The sequence below is a fragment of the Trichechus manatus genome, unplaced genomic scaffold (genome assembly GCF_000243295.1).
Source record: "Trichechus manatus latirostris isolate Lorelei unplaced genomic scaffold, TriManLat1.0 scaffold00030, whole genome shotgun sequence".
In the NCBI taxonomy this organism is placed as follows: Eukaryota; Metazoa; Chordata; class Mammalia; order Sirenia; family Trichechidae; genus Trichechus; species Trichechus manatus.
In genome coordinates this window covers 17429786-17455474 of record NW_004443966.1, presented here as the reverse complement: position 1 = coordinate 17455474, position 25689 = coordinate 17429786, and the positions used below count along the sequence as shown (strand labels likewise).

At 44.1% G+C, this 25689-nt stretch overlaps 1 protein-coding gene across 2 annotated transcripts in view; it reads right to left on the bottom strand.

Moving 5' to 3' along the window:
• The window catches only part of THSD4 (thrombospondin type 1 domain containing 4), a 677983-nt gene that overhangs the window by 12143 nt on the left and 640151 nt on the right, over positions 1-25689 (bottom strand). For both annotated transcript variants that reach the window (XM_004374710.2, XM_012555081.1), the window contains 5 exons: positions 21577-21706; positions 20056-20260; positions 18105-18278; positions 8150-8323; positions 4666-4845 (listed from right to left, as the gene is read on the bottom strand). In XM_004374710.2, coding sequence (XP_004374767.1) covers positions 4666-4845; positions 8150-8323; positions 18105-18278; positions 20056-20260; positions 21577-21706 — 863 coding nt within the window. The remainder of the gene's footprint in view (positions 1-4665; positions 4846-8149; positions 8324-18104; positions 18279-20055; positions 20261-21576; positions 21707-25689) is intronic.

The window sequence follows — 25689 nt, the reverse complement described above, 5'->3', positions numbered from 1 at the left end:
TTCCAAGGATCACTTCATAATATTATATAGGTGAAGTCCTTACTCTTTTCTATACCTGTGCAATACTCCATTGTGTGGATGTATAGTAGTTTATTCAACCAGTCCCCTGCTGATGGACATTTGTGTTATTTCTGTTCTTTTGCTATAACAATTAATGCTGGAATAAGTAATCCTGTGGAAGTGTATTTTTGGAATAGAGTCTCATAAGTTGGAATGCTGGGTCAAAGGGTAAATATATACCCAACCTTGCTAGGTAACGCCAAATTACCTTGCGTGGGTGTTGTACCATTTTGCGCTCCAACCAGCAATGTATGAAATGTCCTATTTCCCCACAACTTCACCAAGAGAGGTGCATTGTTAGGTGCCATTGAGTTGGCTCCGACTCATAGCGACCCTATGTACAACAGAAAGGAACACTGCCCGGTCCTGCACCATATTCATAATCGTTGCTATGTTTGAGCCCACTGTTGCAGCCACTGTGTCAGTCCATCTCATTGAGGGTCTTCCTCTTTTTTGCTGACATTCTACTTTACCAAGCATGATGTCCTTTTCCAGGGACTGATCCCTCCTGATAACATGTCCAAAGCATGTGAGATGAAATCTCGCCGTCCTTGCTTCTAAGGAGCATTCTGGCAGTACTTCTTCCAAGACAGATTTGTTCGTTCTTCTGGTAGTCTGTGGTATATTCAATATTCTTCACCAACACCATAATTCAAAGGCATCAATTCTTCTTCAGTCTTCCTTGTTTATTGTCCAGCTTTCGCATGCACATAAGGCGATTGAAAATATCACAGCTTGGGTCAGGCACATTTTATCCTCAGAGTGACATCTTTGCTTTTTAACACTTTAAAGAAGTCTTGCAGCAGATTTGCCCAATGCAGTACGGCATTTGATTTCTTGACTGCTGCTTCCGTGTGCATTGATTGTGGATCCAAGCAAAATGAAATCTTTGACAACTTCAATATTGCCCTGTATAAAGTTACCTAATGCTACTAAATTTGAGATGAACAAAAACGAAGAGCGGGTTAGTGAACTCTAGGCAGGGTTATAGGCTACTGCAATGGATTATTTTAAATACTCATTTTTGTCAGACTCTCAAGACAAGTTTTCAGTTATTCTCTTAATACTCACAGAAGTCCACTCTAGACCTACAAGAGGAGTCTGACTTAAAAACAAAATTCTATGTGAATGGTATTTATTTCTGAATGGCAAGTTTACTGATGATTTTTAGGTTTCATCTCTGTCCTTCTGCAAATTAAGAACAATATTAGTAACAATCTACCTTTAAAAACCTGCGCTAAGTCCTTGATGCTTTGAGCCAAAAGCTTTTTAGCAGAAATCCTGTATCTGCAAGGAAGCCCACAGTTTCATCAGTGCCCCCAGGACTGCAGGGAACTCACTCCCTGCCACATCAGCCCTAGTTCTAGAGGGGACAGAAAAACAGAAGAAAAGCACTGAGTCTTCCCCCGAACCCAGCGCTTTCCTCCAGACACCCTTACTATTGCTCTGTAACAGAGGTTGGCAAACCACAGTCCGCAAGTAGAATCTGACCCGCCATCTGTTTTTGTAAATACAGTTTAACTGGAACACAGCCATGCTCCTTCATGACGTGTTGTGCTGGCTGCTGTCACGCTACAAGAGCAGAGCTGGATAGCTGCAACAGAGACTGCACGGCCTGCGAAGCTTAAATATTTACTATCTGGCGCTTTACAGAAAACGTTTGCTAACTCCTGCTCTGTTACAACAAAGACCATAATAAATTACATACAGATAGGGCCCCTATTGAGTTCATTGAGCTTGTATAACTATCATCTTTGTACCAGTGACATTAAATAACAAGGCAAATACCAAAAGCTGTGCTGGTCTACTAACAATGCATATAAGACTAAATACCGTGGTGCAACTGTTAAGTGCTCGGCTGCTAACCGAAAGGTTGGCGCTTTGAACCCACCTAGTGGTTCCGTGAGAGAAAGACCTGGGGATCTGCTCCTATAAAGGTTACAGCCAAGAAAACCCTATGGGACAATTCTCCTGTCCTTATGAGTCAGAATCAACTTGATGGCACCTCACAACAACACCAGCCACGGGAAGCCAAAGACCTACGAACAAACTGGCCAGGAGTTTCTTGAGCTTGTCTCCTTTGACTTGGCCTGGTGAACTTGGCTCTTTCTAGGGCCAAAGATGGCAAAAGAAAATGGCGATCTGTTCTTGCGTTTTCAAGGGCATTGCTCAACACAGAAATAAAGTCCGTTTCCAGAAGATGAGTAAACACCTTTCAAGCCCAGCACGTCCTCTGTTTCCATCGGCCACTCTGAGTGGTTTGCCACCTGCCCAAGTGGCTGGTACCAGTGGAGCACACACACGCTGCTTGCAAACACAATTCTCAGCTTCTATTTGCATATTTTATAAGCAAAATTCCCTTTTATTACCCACAAATGGTTATGAGAAAGGCTCTGGCCTCTGCTCCAGGCCCACTGTGGCCTCTGCTCGAATATCTTCCGGGACAAAGGGCAGAATGTACACAGTCTCCCTGCCCCCACCCCATGTGTCACAGAAGTCTATCCAAGGCTTGTTGGTCACAGAGGATGGTGCCCTGAAGTGGTTTTCTGTTTTAGGAAATTTCTTGAAAATAAACCCTTCTGTTCGGGGAAAAAAAAAAAAAAAGACTTTTCTCACTATTTTCGGCCTTTCCCATTTTATTATTTAATTACCTATTTCTGTATTTCTCTCTCTCTTCCTCTCCCTCTCTCTTTATTTACACACCACCCTCCCCCTTACAAAAAGGATTTGAGATGGCTTACAAAATACTTAGAGGCTCACAAAATTAAAAAAAAAAAAAAGTAAGAAAAGTGGGGTACACAGAAAATAAAAGTGGGAAAAATAAAGTGAAGCCGGGGATAACATTAGTACCCTAAATCCACTTCGTAAGGTATGGTATAGTTGCTGTTAGAGGTAGATCATGAATTTGTTTCTGAGTTTCCTAGCAGCCAATTCAAAGAGAAAAGCAGGATCAGTTCCATAATCCATAATGTCTATAGGATTTTTAAAAAGTTTATAATACACACACACACACACACACACACACACACACACACTAACACACACACACACACACTGCTGGTACTGAGGCCTGACAGAAATTCCTCCAGTGAGTTTTACAAAGAAGTCACTGCATGGCGTACTATTTTAAACAGCATCCTTGAGTCCCTTCTGCCATCGGTCCTCTGCAGCAGCATTTCTCAAAATGTGATCCAAGGACACCTGCATCCAACTCACCTAAGGAGCTTGTGGAAAATGAAAATTCCCCCTCCCCCTCAAAAAATGCTAATTCCTTGGCCAGGGTGTGCCTGGAATTGCTCTTTTAAACAAGACCCCCAGGTGATTCCTTTTCTTCTTTTTTTTGGTTTTTGAGTTGACCATTCCATACATGTTTATTGGCTTGCGTTCTTAGTTCACATGTACTTATGTAACAGAGGAGATTTAAGACTCTTAACAAAGTTAGAACCAAATATTTTTAAATTAGCAGAAATATATGACGTGTAAGAATCGTACTAAATTAATGAATATGTTTAAATTTTTTACATTATTAACCTTGTATGTAAGTTTAAATTATAGCACAGGATAAATCGAGGTTGTGATATTAAAAATTAAAATTATTTTTTTTGGAGTTACCTGTTGCTCTTTCATCTTGTCCCCAGAATCTACCACACCAACCTCTCTGTGGCCCCTGGTGTCTCTGTTTCAGTCCATCCTCCTACTGCCTGAGACAGAGGTCTTTTTTTACTTGTGATAGTATCTGCCCTGCTGGGGCAAGTATTCCAAAGCTCGGTAGCTCCACCAATAAGTGTCCGGAAGCACCCCACTCCACCAGAAAGCCTCGGGCGCACAGGCACTCAGCTCTCTCGCTCCCTGGGCTGGCTCCAGCGCCATATCTCACTAGTCTCGTGGTTCTGCTGCTGTTGTTTCTCTGCCACTGCAGGTTCTCTTCCACTGCTGCTTCTCTGCTGTTTGGGTTCTCTGCTGCTGCTGGTCCTTTGCTGCTGCCACTGCTCTATCCATTCACAGTTTCAAAACCACTTCCACATTCTAGGTATCCGTTAGAGCAGCACCCCACTCTCTCGGTACCAAATTCTGTCTTAGTCATCTAGTGCTGCTACAATAGAAATACCACAAGTGGATGGCTTTAATGAAGAGAAATTTATTTCTTCACAGTAAAGTAGGCTAAAATTCCAAATTCAAGGGCATCAGCTCCAGGCGAAGGCTTTCTCTCTCTGTCGGCCTTCTTCTCATCGGTGTTCCCCTGGATGAGCAGCTTCTCCGCGCAGGGACCCCAGGTCCAAAGGACATGCTCTGCTCCTGGCACTGCTTTCTTGGTGGTATGAGGTCCCCCGCCCCAGGTGATTCTTATGCACAATGAAGCTTGAGGACCACTGCTTCCTAGCCTCTACCAGGTTGAAATCAAGACCATCCAAGCCTCAAGCTCCCCAGCCAAGCAGGCTGAGCCAGGGGGTGCCTGATGGCAATTAACTGGAGGAGATTACTGTAGGAAATCTACTCCAGGGCTGGGCCCAGTGTCTGGCACATAGTAGGTGCCCTAGAGTCTATGGGAGGAAAGCAGAGGAATGAGGCACTTATGCAATCTCTATCAAGAGCACTGTGACTTACCATGCTCCATTCTGTGTTAAACCATTTGGCTCCACAAGGCTTGAGGTGGCAGGATTGCTGGCTGGGAGGTCTCTCCAAGAAAGAACATTCATAGGGATCCAGCACTTCAAAGGTATCTGCATTCTTTCGAACACAAATCACCTCCCTCTGTTGGGTTCCACTCCCACACTCGATGGAACACTGGAGAAAGAAGCAGAAAGATGGGCATCACATGATGGAGAGAGGCTGAGAACTACTGTCCATCAAAAGACCGTTATGGATGATTGCTATCATCAATTCAGTATGGAAGAACCCAAGGGAACCTGGGAAATGTTTCTGGAGGAGAAGTTGCACGTGGATTCTGATTTTCCTAACGGAGAGTGGATGCACTGAATTGCCGCAGCTTGAGGATGCTCGTGGTTGAGATCACAGTGCCCTCTATGCTGAGAGGGAAATGGTTCCCCTTTGACTTCCTGCAGGAATACACCAGCCAGTTAATTTGGGTGTGTCTGTTCAGTGGACTCTGACACCACTCAGTGTAAAATAATGAACACTCTGGTTTATCTGCTAGTCTCCTTAGGGTGGTTACTTGAATGAACTAGTCTTCCAGAGCCTGTGGATGAAGGTTCAATTAAAATTCTTTGAACACATAGTTGAGAAGAAGATCCCACACTTGGGACAAGGTTGCCCAAGGTCAAGGCCACCCTTTCCCCCACTAGGAGGCCTTTGATCATACAGTCCAATCCCAATGTGTTGCTGACGCTCAGAGAAAATAGGGGAAAAAAACCCACCTACCTACAGAGAAAACTAGAAAACCCCCAAACCAACAGACTACAGATTAGTTACATGTGGTGTTAATAAGCCTGCCTTCCTAAGCCATCACCATCAACAATTTCTGCTTTGTCCCTGCCTTCTTTTTTGCCGTCTTCACAGACATCCAGAAAATGACGGGGCTTCTTAGTTTGTTTTCCTACTTTCTTCCATGTTAGTTTATTTATTGATTTGGTTGCTCCTTGAGACTATGAAAGACCCCCCAGAACTAAGACAACCGAAGGGTGAAGTAAACAGAGTTGGAAGAGAGGAAAAGAAATAGGAAGTACCTAGAAGAGGCAAATATACAGAGATCAAAGTTTAAAAGCGGTTCCCAGGGGCAGGAGGAAGGAGGAGTTGGGGGGTGGAATTATTGTTTAGGAAGCACTGAGCTTTTGTTTACGGGGGAAAATCTGGCAAAGGATACTGGTGATGGCTGCACAACATGACTGATGTAAATTGATCTCACTGAATTACAAACGTGAAAAATGTTGACTTGGCAAATGTGTTATCTATATTTTTTACAACAATAAAAAAAATTATTAGAAATAATCCTGGGCATGAATAATACCTTGGCAGAGTACCTTATGAATAAGAGTTGGGCTCTTTGCCTCTAGAGTAGAAGAAGACTCAACACCCTCCTAACTAGGTTCAGCGGATCTGGGGATCAGAAGAAAATGAACACCTTCCTTCCTGGTGGCATAGAAAGCCTCTGAAGCCAGAAACTCCCCATCTCTGCCTCTCTATGGACTTGGGTCTTGTCCTCTCGGGCTGGTTTTCTCCACGGCCTCAACATGGCCACTGTAGCACCCGAGCGCACAATTTCCCACTGAGTCTCTTCCAAATTAAATCCACATTAAGTTCCAAGGAAGGACTCTGTTCGGCTCGTCTTGGGTCCCATGTCCATCCCTCGGACTAATCACTGCGGCCAGGGTGGTGGGGTGTGTAAGGTGCCAAGTCTCATCCAAACCACTTGGTTGGAAGGAACATTTATTTGCATATTCTGAAGTCAGATAATGTTTCAGACTTAAACATTATCAGTAAATCAGCATGCTTTATTTCATTTTCTTTGGGAGTAATGTCAAATTCCCAGGAGAGGGAGGTGCCAGCAGGCTCCAACACCCTCATAAATCCAGAATCAAAACCTTGTTCGCATTCAATTATGTCTTGACCCTTTTGGACAACAAACCCCTCGTTTCTAATCTTAGCAGAAATCAAGGCGGCTTCTCTAGGGTTCACACCACTCACGGTGTTCTGAGCTAAGGTCTAAAGTCAATAAGAGGCCTACAAGCAAAAGAAACCTGACTGCTGTATACTCAGTACAGATGTAGAACGTCACAACAGTCAAGGGTCAGACCATGTTTGAAACCCCTTGCTTTGCAGGTGAAACAATATAGACCTGGGACACACTTGGTAATTGATCCCAGCTCTACTTCTCATTAGTTCTCTGACGTGGGGCAAGTCATTTAGTCTCTCTGAGCCTCAGTTTCCTCATCTGTAAAATGAGGATAAGAACACGTCTCTCAGATTTGTTCTGAGGTTTTCATGAGATGCTATACATCAAGGGAGCTGCCCATTGTTTGGGACACGGGAAGTGCTTAATAAATATTAGTTCCCTCTTCTACAAGCTTATTATTTTTAACACTAACTATTTCTATCTCATTATTGATAGTAAAACACTGTTGTCAGTTGCCGTCAAGTTGATTCCAACTCATGACGAGCCCGTGTGTGTCAAAGTAGAACCACTCCATAGCGTTTTTAATGTGCGACCTTTTGGAAGCACATCACCAGGCCTGTCTTCTGAGGTGCCTCTGGGTGGGTCTGAACCGCCAGTCTTTGGACTTGGTTAAATCAAGCACTTAACCATTTTGCCACCCATGGATTTTGAGGAACAGTTGGCATTAAAGACAATAAGCATGGAGAAAAGGAACGAATATTTATTAAGCACTTTCTAAGTCCCAAGAAATGGGTAACTCCCTTGATGTATGGCATCTCATGAAAACCTCAGAACAAACTTGGGAGATGTGTTCTTATCCCCATTTTACAGATGAGGAAACTGAGGCTCAGAGAGGCTAAATGACTTGCCCCAAGTCAGAGAACTACTGAGAAGTAGAGCTGGGGTCAGTCACCAAGTGTGTCTGCCTCTGACATTCACTGGAGTGGCATCAGAACTCCTTGAATTCTCTTCCTTTGTGAATTTTCTTTATTTATAGGCAGATTATAAAAACATTAAAGGAAATTTGAAAAAAAAAAACAAAACATTTCTCCAGGCTGTGTATATAAACGTTCATATATTTTCGTATTCCGGTCTTCACTTGCCATTATATCATAAGTACTTTCTTCATCATCCTAATTGTCATTGTTATTGCTACAGAAATTGTTTACTGAGTTCTGATACACCATAATATCACTAAACATTCTGCTGCCACGAACATAACTTTTGAAAAAGCCTTTTTTATTTTGTTGGTTATTTCTTTAACATGAATTCCCAGGAATGGGGTGACCGGGTTACGGCAAATGAACATTTCAATGGTTCTTGGCTTTTTTCGCCAAATTGCTTTCCAAAGGGGACTATATCAATTCACGAGGGTAAGGCAGGTATTTTTTTTAGGGTCTTTTTTTTTTCTTTTTTCCTAAATTTTATTTATTTTGTTGTTGTTGCCAGGGACAGACGTTCCCAGTTCTGGCCACTCACCTGACTCCAGCTCCCAGCGAACCACTCCACCTTGCCAGTGCAGGGCCCATTGTCACAAGGGGTGGCCTCGGCTGGACGGTTGTTCCCACAGCCCTCCAGGGGCAGGCTGCTGACATGGTTGGTCATGCACACCACCGAGCGTGTCCGCACGCCAGCCCCGCAGTCTGCTGAGCACTGTAAGACAGGAGGCGGTGCGTTAGCAAGGGGGTCCCCAGCAGCTTCTGAGGTCACTTCCGAATGGTGCAAAGGATGACTCAACACCTTGTTTTCCTACCAACGCTTTCCCCAGACCGTCTGACAGCTTCTTACGCGTCACCTGGTTATCTGCCACCCTACTCCGTTACGGGGAGTCCCTGGGAGGTGCCAACGGTTAATACGCTTGGCTGGTAACTGGATGCTGGTGGTTAGAGTCCACACAGAGGCATCTTGGAAGAAAGGCCTGGTGATCTACTTCTGAAAAATCAGCCACTGAAAAGCATATGGAGCACAGTTCTACTCTGACACACATGAGGTCACCACGAGTCAGAAATAACTCTATGGCAATTGGTATTGGTAATTCCATTATGGGATGTCAGTATGGCATGCTTGGCTTTTCTAGGAAGGTCTTAATTCCAAACATTCTGTCCCAGTGTTGCCATAAATGCCCTTATATTTGTCAGACTATCTGTCCTGGCTTTCACCGTCAATGATATATTCAGCAGCAGAGGAATAAGGGCATGGAAACTCAGGCCCATGTCTACCTGCTACTAGCTGAGTCTAGGCTGGTCAGTGAAAGGAGGGGAAGTGAATTCTGTCACCTCGACACTGCTGCCTGATATGAGGGCAGACGGTGCCAATTCATGAAGACTTTACCTGAGAGCCACAGTCTGCAGAGCACTGAGAAGCCTCCTGGTAGAGAGGGGGAGCTGGGCCTCGGAACCAGACACATCAGTGTTAATATCCCTACTAGCCATGTAGCCCAAGGCAAGTGGCCCAGCCCCTCATGCTTTGGCATGCTCACCTGACCACTGGCAAAGGAACCCATTCCTGGTAGGATCAGAGACAATGAACGTTGTGCTTCGTAGACATCAGGTGCTCAATAAACAGTATAAGGGCCTTAAAGGGTCAAGTCCTACATCTTCCCTTTAAAGTGGAGGAACTGAGGCTCACGGAGGTGAGTAGACAGTCAATAGACAGACCCCCCCCCCACCCACAAAGGCTTTCTCTTCTACAGTCACACTCTGGCCTCACCTGGGGCATGTTAAGAACATTCCTGAGTCACACCATAAGGCTCATAAGACAAGCATTTTCCTTCTGCCTTTAAATACTTTGGAATGCTGCCTTATTTTGCTTCTCAGGCTGTATTTTCAAACCTTTTCTAGACATCATCCAGGTGTACCACAGATACCTCACATCCAACAGGGAAAGACATGGAACATTGTCTTCACCACCAGACCCTTTCCTTCTCTTGATTTTCCTATTTATATTCAAGTTTCTACCCAGGTTCAAAAGTTGACTGTTCTTCTGCTTTCTTGCTTCCAACATCTCGTCAACCATCAGGGCTCCTAGAGTCTCATTTAGCCACATTTCTCTGATCTATCTCATTCCTTTATAAGCCTATGGTTCCCTGTTACCTTATCTCCCCTGAACTATGGTTGCGGCCTCTTGCTCAGCCTCACTAGCTGTTCTAATGCATTGGGCTTCCAGGTGTTGGGAACCCCTGTGCTAGAAATCCCTCTGATGACTTCTCATCCCTAAATTCATGTACAAACTCTTCCAAATGGCATGAAAGGTTTCCTACCATATATATCCGATCAATCCATTCTTCCAGATGAATCTCCCATTATTCTATCACAGTGCACACCTCATGTTGGACAGAGCCATAGTGGCCAACACTCTCTGGTCACTCGAAGTGCTCCCAGCACCCCTGCCCACATTGTTGCCTCTGCCTCGAATGCTATTTCCCTTCACCTGGACATACTGAAACCCTCTATGGCTCAGCTCAAATGCCATGTCCTCTGTGAAAACTTCTTTCATTAGCCCATTTCAATATACTCTTTCCTGCTTCAGAATTCTCATGGTACTTTATACTGTGCTTTCTTCCTTTATATTATAGCTAAGCTCGGTAAAGGCAGGGACTATTGAATCATCTTTGAATCCTTCTCAGTGCCCAAGTTAGTGCCTTGTCCAAGGACGAATCCATGAATACCAGTTGAATAAGTGATCGTAGACCTGAGCTCTCCCTCACTCGTTTCTCTTCTCTCATCAAAACCGAACAAAATCAAACCCGTTGCCATCGAGTCGATTCCGACTCGTGGTGATCCCATGTTATGGAGTAGAACAGCTCCATAGGGTTTCCTTGGCCTTAATCATTATGGAAGCAGATTGTCAGGCCTTTCTTCCATGGCACTGCTGCGTGGGTTCAAATCAACAATCTTTAGGTTGGTAGTTGAGCGCAAACTGTTTGCTTCACCCAGGGACCTTCTTCTCTCATCAGCACCTTCCAATCTTGGAAGTGGCTCTTTAGGGCACAGATGAAGCCCATTCTAGGGGTTTCTGCTGTGCCTTCTCTTAAAATAATCCACCAGCGCTCCGCGGGAGAAAGATGTGGCAGTCTGCTTCTGTAAAGATTTACAGCCTTGGAAACCCTTTGGGGCACTTCTACTCTGTCCTACAGGGTTGCTACGTGTCAGAATCGATCAGACGGGAGTGGATTTGGTTTGGTGGGTCTCTTAAAATCAGTATCAATGTTTGGTGTCTATCAACATTACCACTTTTAAAAATAAATAAAAACAATATAATTCAAAACAAAAATTGAGAAAGGGAAAAAATACAACCACATTTCCTTATCAAAATATCCATTTTCATTTTTGTTCATTGCTTTCTAGTTGTATAAAACCACAACTCAGCATGAATAATGAAATATTTACATGACTTCTGCTGAGCTGGGTCTGACTTCTCAGGGAGGAAGCTCCTTCTGGGGCAAAGGGCTCACAAACACTTCTCATGACTTACGCTCTGTCTGTTATTAGAAATCGGAGACAATGAATCCATGACTTAGGTTAAAAAAAAACCCTTCGTTATAATAATTGGAATATTCTAGGCTAAAAGGTTTTTTTGTTTCAGCCAAGTATTATCTATTTCTTAACTCTAAAAGTGAAGATATTTTAATTTTCCTAGCAAATACAAGATAAATCAAATTCCAGTTACCTTAGTGTTTCAAACCCTAAGAACATTTCTTTCCAGGTTATTTCCATGTGAACAGCAAACTTAATTTTCTCCTTTTCAAACCAATAATGTACACACACACACACACACACACACACACACACAAACCAGTTGCCATCAAGTCGACTCTGACTCATGGTGACTCCATGGGTGTCAGAGTAGAACTGTGCTCCATAGAGTTTTCAATGGCTGATTTTTCAAAAGTAGATTGCCAGGCCTTTCTTCTGAGGTTCCTCTGGGTGGACTCAAACTTCCAACCTTTTGGTTAGCAGCCAAGTGCATTAACGATTTGCACCACTCAGGGACTCCAAGTAACGCACAAGCATCTGGGAAAATTTCCCCATCTTCCCCATGTGGTTAAAAGAAGAACGTTAAGAACCAACTCTGGAGTCCATGAGAATTTTAAATTCTGTTCTGAATTTTCTCCCTTTTGATCAGGATCCTTCTACGGAATCTTTGATCAAAATATTCAGTAATGGTAGCCGGGCACCAGCTAGTTCTTCTGGTCTCATGGCAAAGGAGGCAGCTGTACACGGAGGCAATAAGCCACGTATTCCACATCCTCCTCCTATTCCTGACTCTCCTTCGTCCTCTGTTGTTCCAGGTGAATGGAGACCAACTGTCATGTCTTGGATGGCCACTTGCAAGCTTTTAAGACCCCAGACACTATGCATCGAACTAGGAGGTAGAACAGAGGCACTAAACATGTTATTAGGCCAATTTACTGGGATATCCCATGAAACGATGACCTTAAACCTCCAAATCAAGAATCAAATCCCATGAGGTGTTTGGTTATACATAAGCAGCCTCAGCAGCTACTGTTTTTTTTTTTTTGTAAATATATCTATCACACAACTTTTGCCAATTCAACTTTTTACAGGTGTACAACTTACTGATAGCAATTACAATAATTGGCTGTGCAACCTACCCTTAATCAATGCAATTTTTCCATCACTGTTAGGCCCCTTCCCCTCCCCCCCCCTCCCCCCCTTGGTAATCACCAATAAACTTTGGTCTTTATACATTCGGCTTTTCTTATCTTTTTATAAAAGTGAGGTCATGACAATATTTGTTGCTTTATGATTGGCTTATTTCACTCAGCATAACGTCTTCAAGCTCCAACCATATTGTAGCATGTATCAAGACTTCATTTCTTCTACTGGCTGAGCAGTACTCCACTGTATATATGTACCACATTTTGTTTATCCATTCATCTGCTGATGGGCATTCTGGTTGTTTCTACCTTTTGGCTATTGTGAATAGTGCTGCAGTGAACATTGGTGTACAAGTCTGTTTTTGAGTCTTTGCTTTCCGGTCTTTTGGGTATATACCTAGAAGTGGAATTGCTGGGTCATACAGTAGTTCTGGAGCCCTCGTGGCACAGTGGTTAAGAGCTCGGCTGATAATCAAAAGGTCGGCAGTTTGAATCCACCAGCCACTCCTTGGAAACCCTATAGGGCAGTTCCACTCTGTCCTATAGGGTCACTATGAGTCAGAATCGACTCAATAGCAATGGGTACGTATATAGTCATTCTACTTTTAGTTTTTTGAGGAACCATCACACTATTTTCCACAACAACTGTACCATTTTGCATTTCCACCAGCAATAGATAAGGGTTCCATTTCCCCATATCTTTGCCAACATTTGATATTTCCTTTTTTTTTTTTTAAATTTTATTTTATCCTAGCCATCCTACCTGTTCCCATTGCCATTGAGTCGATTCCGACTCATAGCAACCCTACAGGGCAGAGTGGAACTGCCCCATAGGGTTTCCAAAGAGTGGCTGGTGTATCTGAACTGCCAATCTTTTGGTAAGTAGCCAAGCTCTTAACCACTGTGCCACCAGGACCCCTTAGTCATCCTAGTGGGAACGAAATGGTATCTCATTGTGGTTTTGATTTGCATCTCTCTGATAGCTAATGATGCTGAGCATCTTTTCATGTGTTTGGTGGCCATTTGAATGTCCTCTTTGGTGAAATGTCTATTCAAGTCCTTTGCCCATTTTGTGATTGGGTTATTTGTCTTTTTGTTGCTGTCGAAGTTTTATGTATATTTTGGTTATTAAATTCTTGTCAGACATATGGTTTCTGAAGATATTCTTCCAGTTGGTAGCTTGTTGTCTTAGTTATCTAGTGCTGCTATTACAGAAATACCACAAGTGGATGGCTTTAACAAAGAGAAGTTTATTCTCTCACAGTCTAGGAGGCTAGAAGTCTGAATTCAAGGTGCCAGCTCCAGGGGAAGGCTTTCTCTCTCTGTTGGCTCTAGGCGAAGGTCCTTGTTATCAATCTTCCCCAGTCAGTGGAGGAGCTTCTCATAGTAGGGACCCTGGGTCCAAAGGATGAGCTATTCTCTTGGCTCTTGTTTCTCAGTGGTATAAGTTCCCCATGTCTCTCTGTTCACTTCTCTCTTTTTTATCTCAAAAGAGATTGACTGAAGACAAAACCTAGTCTTGTAGACTGAGTCCTGCCTCATTAACATAACTGCCGCTAATCCCACCTCATTAACATCACAGAGGTAGGATTTACAACACATAGGAAAATCATATCAGATCACAAAATGGTTGACAATCACACAATACTGGGAATCATGGCCTAGCCAAGTTGACACACATTTTTACATAATTCAATCCACAGCGTTTGTCTTTTCGCTTTTTTAGTAAAGTCTTTTGATGAGCAAAAGTTTTTAATTTTTATGAGGTCCCATTTATTTGTATGGAGCCCTGGTGGCTCAGTGGTTAAGAGCTTGGCTGCTAACCAAAAGGTCAGCAGTTGGAATGTACCAGCCACTCCTTGGAAACCCTGTGGGACAGTCCTACTGTCCTATAGGGTTGCTATTTGAATCTACTCGATGGCAATGAGTTTATCTTTTATATTGCCTTTTGCTGTTTGGGCTTTTGTTATTATATTTGATAACCTATTTTTGAAATCTAGGCCTGACAGCATTGCCTCTGATTATTCTTCTAAACATTTTATGGTTTTGGTTTGCACATTTAGGTCCTTAATCCATTTTGGATTTGTTTTTGTGTATGGTGTGAGGCATGAATCCTGTTTCATTTTTCTGCATGTGGAAATCCAATTTTCCCAGCACCATTTATTGAAGAGACTCTTCTCTCCTCATCAAATGAACTTCGCGCCCTCGTCAAAAATCAGTTGACCATAGATGTGGGGGTTTATTTCTGGACTCCAATTCTATTCCATTGGTCTATGTGTCTATTTAATTTACATTTAATTTAACTCTGTAATTTAATTTCTTTACTTATTTCTTCACTTGGACATCTTTAAAAATTAAACATTTCAAAATTGAGTGTGATGGGCTTTCTAAAAGTTTTTTTTTACTTGTTGTGATTTAAAAAATGGCATTTGTGTTTAGACCTGTCATTGATGTGCAGAACTAAAAAGTAAAAGATGCCTTCATTTGATAAGGGTATCTTCATTTAAAAGTAGCTACATGGGTGTTTTTAAGGTGAGTCAACAAGTCAGAAGAAATTATGTTTAGCAGTTTAAGAGACGTTTAGATGGAATTTACAACCTCAACTCATTTATATAGCGAACAATCATTTTTAAGCTGAGATACACTCTGGATCTTTAAGTGTTTGTAAGTTTCAACCTAATTTTCTTCGGTCTCTCCCTCTTGAGGGAGACCCTGGGTGGTGCAAACGGTTAAGCTCTTGACTACTAACCAAAAGGTTGGTGGTTCAAGCCCATCCAGAGACGCCTTGGAAGAAAGGCCAACCTCATCTTAGCTGTGGGCCAAAATCTGCATTTGCCAACAAAGAGAAGTGGAAGCCCCTTCTGGCTCAGTGTTTCATCCTTGCCTCGCTAAACCTCAGTCACTGCTTTGGATGAACATGATTGTTTCTTTTTAAACCACCTCCAGCCTGAGAAAAAATAACGGCTTCAGAATATTGTGGCCAAGCACCGTTGTTGTTGGTGGTGGTGCTGTTGAGTCTATTTCAGCTCAAAGTGACCCCATGTGACTGAGTAGAACTGCCCCATAGGGTTTCCTAAGCTGTTATTTTACGGGAGCAGATTGCCAGGTCTTTCTCCTGTGGAGCCTCTGGGTGGGTTCAAACCACCAACCTCTGGGTTAGCATCTGAGCACTTAACCGTTGTGCCACCAGGTCTCCCAGGGCAAATCCTAGCTCTGCCTTTCCCTGGCCTCATGAACTTGGACAAGTTCCTTAACCTCTCAGAGCCTGTAAGGGTAAACACAAATGGAAAAGGAAAAAAAAAAGCATAGATAATTTTCCCAATGCAAAAAAGGAGGCTCCCACTTCCCTTTCTCTTACAGCATTTACTTGAGAAACCTTGTAATTAGAATTTTTTTTCTTTGCCTCTTTTGAGAAATCCTCTTGGAAGGCTAAATAAGCTTCTTGCTTCTTGTTTCCTCAAGGACTTGGTAGCCATCTCTTTAAAACATCACCAGTAAGGCAGACAGCGCCCTGCCTGTCAGTTTCTGTGGGAGGGAAAGAGGCTAACTTCCGTGAACTCCAATCCGTGAAACCACCCCCCGTCATAAAGACATGAGAAGTGCGTTGTTCCTTTGGATAAAGGCAATTAACAAATACTGGTGGCCACCCCCTCAAAATAAAACCAAACAAAACAACCCGTTGCTGTTGAGTCAATTCTGACTCAGAGACCCGAGAGGACAGAGGAGAACCGCCCCCAGGTGAATTTAGGGTAAGCAGTGTATGGCAAACGGTGTGGTCAAGTTCTCTTATTTGATGACTAGTTGTTGTTTACCTTGAGAACAGGTATGAAACAGGTTACATCTCCTTTGCTACACAGAGGATAAGATTTCTGTCTGTCTTTGTGATCTCTTTAGCGGGCTGCCTGTTAAACCTCACAGCTGATTTAATGCTCATCCAATAATAAAACAGTTTCGTTCTCTCCTACATTCGCGGAGAGGTTTTCTGGCTTAGGAGCAGATTCCGTGTTTAATGATATTTCCCAGCAAGCCTCAGTTTCCTCACCTATCCCATCGCATTAAAGACCACCTCCTTCCCAGGAAGGAGCCCTGGTAGCTCAACGGTGAAGCGCTTGGTTGCTAACCAAAAGGCTGGTGGTTTGAACCCACCCAGCTGGTCTGCAGGAGAAAGACCTGGCCATCTGCTTCCGTAAAGATTACAGCCTAGAAAACCCTATGGGGGCACTTCTACTCTGTCACTTGGGGTCACTACGAGTCGAAATCGACTCAATGGCACCACTGCCACCACCAACCTCACCTAGGTGCCAGGGGGATCAACGAGGAAGCACAGAAGGCACTTGGGGGCCAACACCGAGCACTTGCTCTTCTCTTTAGAAAGTAAGTACCATCAGGGCAGGGGCCACTTCTGTCTATTTCCCACCATCATTTCCCCAACGCCTAGCCAAGGGCCTGGCACACAGTAGGCATGAAATAAATACTTGTTGAACCAGATCAATTTCTTCCCATCGCTTGCATTTCTGAATCTTTTGCTTTCATTCTATCATTCTGGAGAAAAGATATAGGGTTAGTCCTCACACATAATATGTTCAGATATAATTTGACACTATAATGGATGGTCAGTTGGGTTGTATTTTGTAGATATTAAGGAAAAAAGAGAGAGCCCTGGTGGCGAAAGTGGTTAAGGGCTCAACTGCTAACCGAAAGGTCGGTGCTTTGAACCCACCAGCTGCTCCGTAAAGATTATAGCCTTGGAAACCTTAAGGGGCAGTTCTACTCTGTCCTATAGGGTCATCGGAATTGACTAGATGGCAATGAGTTTTTATTTCTAGAAATCTTGAATTGAGAGGTTGGCCAATTGAAGGGTGGACACAGGGAGGAGAAGGTCCAGTCCAGCCTTTCAGGTTTATGGGTGGGCTTATCCCTGGCAGCTTCAAGGTATAAGCGAAGTCACCCTCAAAATCAGAAAGTTAATTTTAATCTCAAGCTCTTCTCCCCACTATGTTATTCATCAGCAACTAAGAACTAACATGGAGAATGTTTAAAGCATAATCCTTGTCTATTCACCTCCAAATTCAACCCTTGTCCTATAAAAGGACTTTCCAAAGCAGAGAATAAACAATAATCAAATTATGTCTAGGAAAAAAAATTACTTAAAAATCTATGGTGTCTCAGACTTTAAAATTAGTTGCTGTTGAGTTGACTCTGACTCATGGAGACTCCATGTGTGGCAGAGTAGAACTGTGCTCCATAGGGTTTTCAGCAACTGATTGTTCAGAAGTAGATTGCCAAGACTTTCTTACAAGGTACATCTGGATGGACTCAAATTTCCAACCCTTTGGTTAGCAGCTGAGTGTGTTAACTGTTTGCACCACCCAGGGACGTCCCTTTCAGTTGTTCTTTGACACCTGAGACCTGGAGGGAGGCCATGCTACTGGGGAGGGGAACAGTATGTGAGAGGTTTTGAGTTGGAAGAAGCAAGGAAGGGGCCTATCCCCGTTATTGAGTGCCAGGCCCTCACAACATGTATGAAAGACGTGGTGTCATCATTTAATTTATTTAGCACTCATGTAGAGTACTAAAGAGAATGGAACTAACGTTTTCACACCCACTCCTAAATCTTGGTGCCCCTCAGTCCTCATATAAGGACCTGAAGTCCACAATAATTCATCTCTGGGATGTTTATTCCAAGGTCAGAAACCACCCTTAGTGATTTGTCTAGTGTGACGTCACCTGGTGACATTCAGCTCCTGCCCGTCAGCCCAGCGGAAACTTGGTCACCGGCTCCAGAAAACCCACTCTGCCCTCTGTCGCCCTTACCCTCTCACTCCAGTCGGTGAGGAACCAGCTCTTTGCACAGGGTCCCATGTCACAATTCTCAATGTCATTGGGCCGGAGTTTCATGTTGCATTCCTCGTCATCCACCACGTCCCCGATGTTGCTCACACACTTCACGTCTCGGGTCCTCTGTCCCACTCCACAGGGTACCGAGCACTAAAACAGAGCACGCCTGAATCAGGGGCAAGTCTGATCTCCAAGAAAGAAGGACTCAGCAGTTACGGTGGCCTCATCCTTGGCCCACTGTGTTATGGACAGATGACTGTGGTGAGGGCCGCCTGTGTTGCAGGGTCCCCTGCAATGCATGTAACTACCTAGAGGAAGATCTCAACCCTAGAAAACATCACAACCCTTTTCACTAAGACCTTCTTAAATGTCTTGCCTACTTTGCTTCTCTGGGTCTCAGTTTTGACATCTGTAAAATGGGGGAGCAAGACTGGAAGGAGTTGGCTTTACCAGCAGTTGCCAGCCTTCTCCCCACTGTGACTCATGAGATAGATGAGGTTCTTATGCACACAACTCCCATGGGCTCACCCTTGCAGCTGACTGTGGGTGATGAACATTAGCCTTAGCTCTGTCTCCTTTGTTACCATGCAGAAGAGAAAGGCAGCATCTCAGGATACTATGAATAAGAGCAATGTTATTATAAGGATATCCTTGAATGTGCTTTAATTTGTAAAAAGGGAAATCATACATTTTTCTTCCTGTATTATTATTAATAACAAAGTAGCCATGACCCCTTATACCTGTATGTTGGGAGACACTGGTTGAAAAACATCAGACTGGATGGGGTCTCAGGTCTCTTCCCCCTCTCTCACTTGGTATTTGATGGTCTTTACTTGGAGACCCTTTCTAAATATTGGTATGAAATTTAGCGGTCATAGAATTTAGCAATGTTTGGATGAAAATGGGCAAGAATGGGATGAGAAGAAAATAAGCTTTAAGAGTTATTTCAACAGGAATTTTTACTGTTTGCCACAGAAATTCCGCTGGTCCTGTATTTCACATACAATATGATTCTGCATTTCTCTGAAGGAAAAAGATTCATAAAATCCTAGGACATTAAACCTCACATGCCAGAGGGTGACAGGGATTGAAAAATGAAGACACCCTGAAATTTGCTCTCAAATCACCTTACCTGGAGAGGGGCCCTGGCAGACAAAGAGCATCTCAGTCAGCAAAAGGAGGCGGGGGGGGCAACGGGGCGGGGGGTGACTCACTCTTCAGGGCCTTCACAAGGGGCAGGAGCTCCTGAGATGGGCCTTGAAGGCTGAATAGGAGCTCACCAGAAGGAAACGCTAGGGACAAGTAGCGGGAACAGCATCAACAAGGGCAGGGAAGCATGAAAGGTGCGGGGTGTCTGGGACTGAGGATGTGGGGAACAGTAAGAAATAAACATCCTGAGGAAGGGATGTTGGAGACAGACTAGGAAGTTCCTCAGAGGCCATATTCTACTGTTGAGGTGGGCAACGGGGAGCCATTAAAAGTTGTAAAGCAGTGTTTTAGAGCAGGCCTCTCAAACCTCCATGCACATACATGAATATTCAGGAATCAGGTTAAAATGCTCGGTGGGTCTGAGATGCTGCACATCTAACAAGTTCCTCAGCTGATGCTGCTGGTCTGTGGACCATGCTTTGAGTAGCCAGGATTTAGAAAACTTGCCAAGGGCATGGGCTGTACAGGTGAGACACACGAGGGTAGGAGCCCAGCAAGTGGATTGATCAGAAACCACAGCAAAAAGTCTTGTGCTAGGACTGCTGAGCTATGGACACATCCCATGGTTTGCAAAACAGGCCGTCCTGAGCCCCATGGGATGAGCTCCCTCCTGGAGAACTTAGCCCATCTCAGGTCTTGGTGAGGGAAGGTGGGAGCACGGTGGTGGGTCTTGGAGCAGGGCTCAGCTTCCAGAGCGAGCTGTCTGGCCCTGCCGTACCGAGGTCCAGTCGGTGCGGATCTGCCACTCGCTGCAGATCTTGAGCTGGCAGGTGCTGGTGGTCTCGGGCTTCTCCAGGTGCTGGCAGCGGTAGGGCTGCACTGTCAGGCTGCGGTTGGCGTACACCTGGCGGCACAGGACCTGGCGATGCTGCATTCCCAGGCCACAGGTTTTGCTGCACTCGGACCATTCCCCGATGTCCCAGCTAGCTCAGGAATGAGAGCAAGAGCGAGAGATTACCTTCGATCAACAGGAAGAGAGCGTGAGACCTAGACAATTTACACAGAATCATCGGAATCATGATGGGTGATCATCAGACTAGAGTCTTGCTTCAAAGCCACCTCAGGGTCCTCTGATTCTTCAACAGAATGTAACTTTGTTCCATATTTTATTTGCTTTTGATGAGGGCCTGCCCAGATGGTAAAATTACAGAAAACTGAGAAGGGGCAAATGATCTTTACCCGGTAGAAAAAATAACCTCAAAGATTAGCTTTATTGCCCTGTAGAACATTAACTCGTTTTGGAACGAACTTAGAAATCTTCTAGCGTTCTTTATTTTTCATTAACTACTTACACATCATTTCACATATTCCCCTTTGTCATCCTGCTTTGTCGTTAGTTAAATAAGACATTGGCACATGTTCACTATGTGTTTGGATGAGGCTGATGTTTTTATTACTTTGAGAATTCTGTTTTGGTCCCTTTTAGTGCCCTTTTCCCCTGTTCTTCTAGAAGTCTCCTGTTTTTCATTCAATAACCAGCCCAAGACCTCCCCTGTGAAACTTCTCCTGACTTCTGCAGGGAGATGCATTTGCGACTTTTATTATTCTCTCTATATGCTCAGCTCACCTACAACACTGACCCCACCAGATTATAATTCTGTCCTTCCCTCTTTGTTTTTCTTATCAGGCTAAAACCTAATCATTCCAATTTATCAAAGGATGGGCTTCCTGAGAGTGGGCTGATCTGCTAAAGGCTACTAGCTCCTGTGTCCATTCAGAAAGACAGGGACATTTGTTAAACAGACGGCATTTTAGGCATAGACAAAGTGCTAAGTTTCCCACTCAGATTTAGACCGATTTAAAAATTAGATTAGGGCAGGGGGGATGGATGAATCGGTGGAGCATAGGGCATTTTTAGGGAGTGAATAGTCTACGTGATACTGTAATGGTGGCATTTGTCAAAACTCACAGGACTATAGACACAAAGCGTGACCCCTAATGTAAACTATGGACTTCAGTGAATAATAATGTGCCAATACTGACTCATCAAGTTTAACAAACGGACCACAAGAATGCAAGCTCACAGGAGAAACAGTGTGTGGGGGAGAGTGGGTGTGTGAGAACTCTGTACTTTACCTACAACTTTTCTGTAAACCTAAAACTGCTAAAAAAAAAAATCAAGTCTATTAAAAAAACTGAAAAAAATAAAAATAAAAAAGATCCAATTGGCAACTAAGGTCCTATCCACAAGCAAGCAGTGTGACCTGATAGAAGGTGACTTAAACAGAGTTTGTCTTACAAGGCTGGGCAAGGGAAGATGTTGCATGGCTCCTCCTCGGGGGTCGGCTTCATGCTGGAGTCACAGTAGCTCTCAGGGACCTCTTTGTGAGTGTTTCTGTTCACACAGCGGAAAACAGGGTACTGAGATCCTGCAACGACAAGGAGAACGTCTGAGGATAGCCCCACACGCGAGGGGTGGGCTCTACGGGTGGAGATGCAGAGAAGGGACTTCGGGTGCTGGTGTTCTCACCCAGCCAAGTGCTGGTGAAGACAGGCACAGAGACAGGGAGGAGAACTCACACGCATGCTCCCTCCTTCATTCGGGTGCTCACATCTGCTACACATCTTTGTAGCTTTGCTGGGTGAGACACAGTTCCTGCCCTCAAAGAGCTTAGACTCCACTGTGGACATGGTCTGAACGTGTTCAAAGGCAGATAAAAACAATCTTCATAACAGTTCAAGATAACAGGGGAGTGACTGTACAATGAACACAAATAGTGACTGCTCAGGGGTTCTCTGGAGGCATCAAAGAGAAAGGGTCCTAGATGGGTCAAGCTGGGAAAGGCTCAGTTTGGGTAAGTGTGTGCACGTGTGTTTTCATGTAGGGGGCTGTCCAGGTCACTGAACTGGACAAAAGTGCCTGACACACTGAATTGGGAGTGCCGGGCATGTGTGAGAGACAGGGGGCATCCAGGTAGGTTGAAGCAGAGACGTAAGAAGAGTCAAGACAGGCTAGAAGAGCCGCTGATTTAGCTGCCCTCCCCCCCAAAGCATTTTACACATTCCTTTAATAAAGGACTGATTCAACGGTATTTTAATTATTTGATTATACGTCTGCTTCCCATGAGACTGTGAGCGTCTCAGAGACAGGACTAGCTCCTGTTCATCCCTGTAACCCAGTCCCTACAGTAGTGAACCAAAAACCCAACCTGTCGCTGTCGAGTTGATTCCGACTCATAGAAACCCTACGCTGTTCCACAGGGTTTTCAAGGGGCAGCTGATGGATTCGAACTGCCAACCTTTCGGTTAGCAGCCAAGCTCTTAACCACTGCACCATCAGGGCTCCCTACAGTAGTACCAGGCGCTAAATAAAAGCTTGTTGAATGAATATTTATCAGAGATTTAATATGTTTTTACTACTTGACTAACAAAACTCATACAAACTTCCTACGATTTTTTTTTAATACACAACCTAGTATCATTGACTTAATAAAGAGAAATCTATTTTGGGTAAAAAGCCAGAATTTGTTAAGGAGAATTTCTAGCTCTCAATTCAAAAATAAGAAAAAGGATTCAAAGTTAATGTTTCTCTGCTGCCACCTGGTGGCAGCACTGAATATTAACAAACCCATTCAATTCTGACTCATAGCGACCCTACAGGACAGAACAGAGCTGACCCATAGGGTTCCCAAGGAGCAGCTAGTGGATTTGAACTGCTGACATTTTGGTTACAGCCAAACACCTACCCACTGCACCCCTAGGGCTCTGATATATTAACAGTGGATGTTTATTAAGTGAGAAATGTAGCCTGCTGAAGGTGCAACCCAACCATCTCAAGAGTAAGATGCTTCTTCACAAAAAAACCCTCTATCCCAGAGTTCAGGCCAGTACACAATTCCAGGTCGGCAGAACACTATCATTTATTCTACATCTCTGTTTTATCTGTTAACAATTGGCCAGGCTTTTATATCTTCTGAACCTCCAACTTGCTGCAATTTTAATTGTAACTCGAGGGCTAACTTTTTAACATAAATGTCATAAAAAGTATCTCAGTGCTTCTTTAAACCAATCTTGTGTGACACACCCAGCAAGGGAGTAGTTCTTGTAGGAAACTTGACAGTGTAAGACAGTTCTGAAGCTGGAACAATCATTTGTCTAAATTACTTTTGCAGTAAAAATTTACAGTGTAGCTATAACTTGAGATCATTATCTAAAAATACTGTTCCAATTAAGCATAATTAGTAGCTGAGTAAAAAGCAGCACTGACTGTAAAACTAATGGGAAGCCAAACCTCTTATGGAATTAAATTCTGTCCAGCTACATATCTGTTTGCATTAAGAGATTTTAAATTAAACCCAACAAACATTAAGCCACAATATGCACAAAGCATTGTGCTGAGTTATACAGATGAATTAGACTCAGTTTACGGCTTGCAGTGTACGCGCTTGGGAACCAGCTGTTAAGGGATTAAGTACAGATCCTATTATTTAGCCTATTCCTTTCCCTCCAGACAATGTGGGCTTAACTTTTCCACTTACAAGTGTATGGACAGGAGAGCAAAAGAAACTACTGTCCCAGCAGCCTACCCCGGAACCTCCATCCTTCTTACTTGAGAACCTATTAAGCCTATTCCCAATCATCCAAGGTTTTCTAGGACATTCTGATTTCAAACAGTCTGTCCAATTGCCCTATAAGTCAGCAACAGACAGTCACCACCTGTCATGGATTGAATTATGTCCCCCCACAAACGTGTATGATCAAGTTGGCTGGGCCATGATTCCGGGTATTGTGTGATTTTCCTATGTATTGTGAGTCCTGCCTCTATGATGTTAATGAGGGAGGATGGGAGGCAGTTGTGTTAGTGAGGCAGGACTCAGTCTACAAGATTGGATTGTGTCCTGAGGCAATCTCTTGAGATATAAAAGAGAGAAGTGAGCAGAGAGACAGGGGGACCTCATATCACCAAGAAACCAGTGCCAGGAGCAGAGCACGTCTTTTGGACCCGAGCTTCCTGTGCAGAGAAGCTCCTAGTCCGGGGGAGGATTGATGACCACGAGAACCTTCCTCTAGAGCCAACAGAGAGAGAAAGTCCTTCCCTGGAGCTGACGCCCTGGATTTGGACTTGTAGCCTACTAGACTGTGAGAAAATAAATTTCTCTTTGTTAAAGCCATCCACTTGTGCTAGTTCTGTTACAGCAGCCCTAGGTGACTAAGACACCACCTAAACTTGCTTTCTCAGACTGTCTATTGCTCCTGGAAATGGCATAAAAATTCTTTTGGGCTCACTGTGCTGACTTGGAGTTTGGCTACCCACCCACCTCGTGTGCTGGGGACACACCAGGCTGTTCTCTACAGGTGGCTCCTGCCCAACCTGTGACACCTGTCACTCAGATAAGGGAGAAATTCAATATTTTTAGTTGAAAGGCTAACCAATTACTATAGGAATGCTCTTGCCTTGGAAAGGTGGCTCCTGCTTGGGGTGGCTTTGGCCTACGGCCATTGCTTGCCTTCCCCCACCCTTTTGTTGGCTTTACAGCGCACCTGTCCATGGTCCAGCCCCCACATATAGACAAGAAAATGAACGCAAAGGCTCTCTCTCTGACGGTGAGAAAACACCAGAACTATCATTATCGACTCCATGGCCACAATTTCTTTCTTTCTTTGGGTCAGTTTTAATTTCTGCAGAAGGGGAGACTGTCACTTAAAATGGCACCTGGGCACCACTTCAGGGTCCTTGCATGCGACTCAGTTATTCCTCTCATTGGGAGCAAGCAAGAATGGGGCGGTGAGATCAGGTGCTGGCTGGGGTTCAGGCAGCAGGAAAAAAAAAAGTCTGGGATCAGTTCAGTTGGGTTACGTGTTGGCACGCTGATTGAAACACAAGTATGTTACGTTGCAGGAGGGAACTGTATGGCAGAGAGTGGAAAGAAAATGAGGGAAGTCGGTGAGTTCAGCGAAAAGTGTAGAGGTCAGTGAGATGTTATGGAGGAGAGACTAAATAAGAAGCAAGAAAAAAATTGATAATTCCAGTCCTGGAACTCCAGCAATCAACCAAGCCAAGCACAGAGTTTGACCAGGTACACAGAGGTCTGGGCTGAGCATCAGCCGCTCTTGGATGCCTTGCAACAGGGCGCCTCCTGGTGGTGAAGATATTATGACAGCATTTCCAAAAAGAGAAATTTTAACCTTAGAGGCATAGGAATGTGTGGCCTGGTTAGCTCTACTCAGAGGAAGAGTCTGGGAGAGGGTTTGTGCTGGGACAAATGATAAAATCACAGGGGAATTGATTTGGGTTGTGCATAAAGAATTGGACACCGCTAGTAGGCTTGGAAGTTCTTGGTCGTGGCACACTTGTTGCTCCTGCTGACTTTGGTCCCAGTTTGTCATGAGATGATCTAAACGTTGTGTGCAT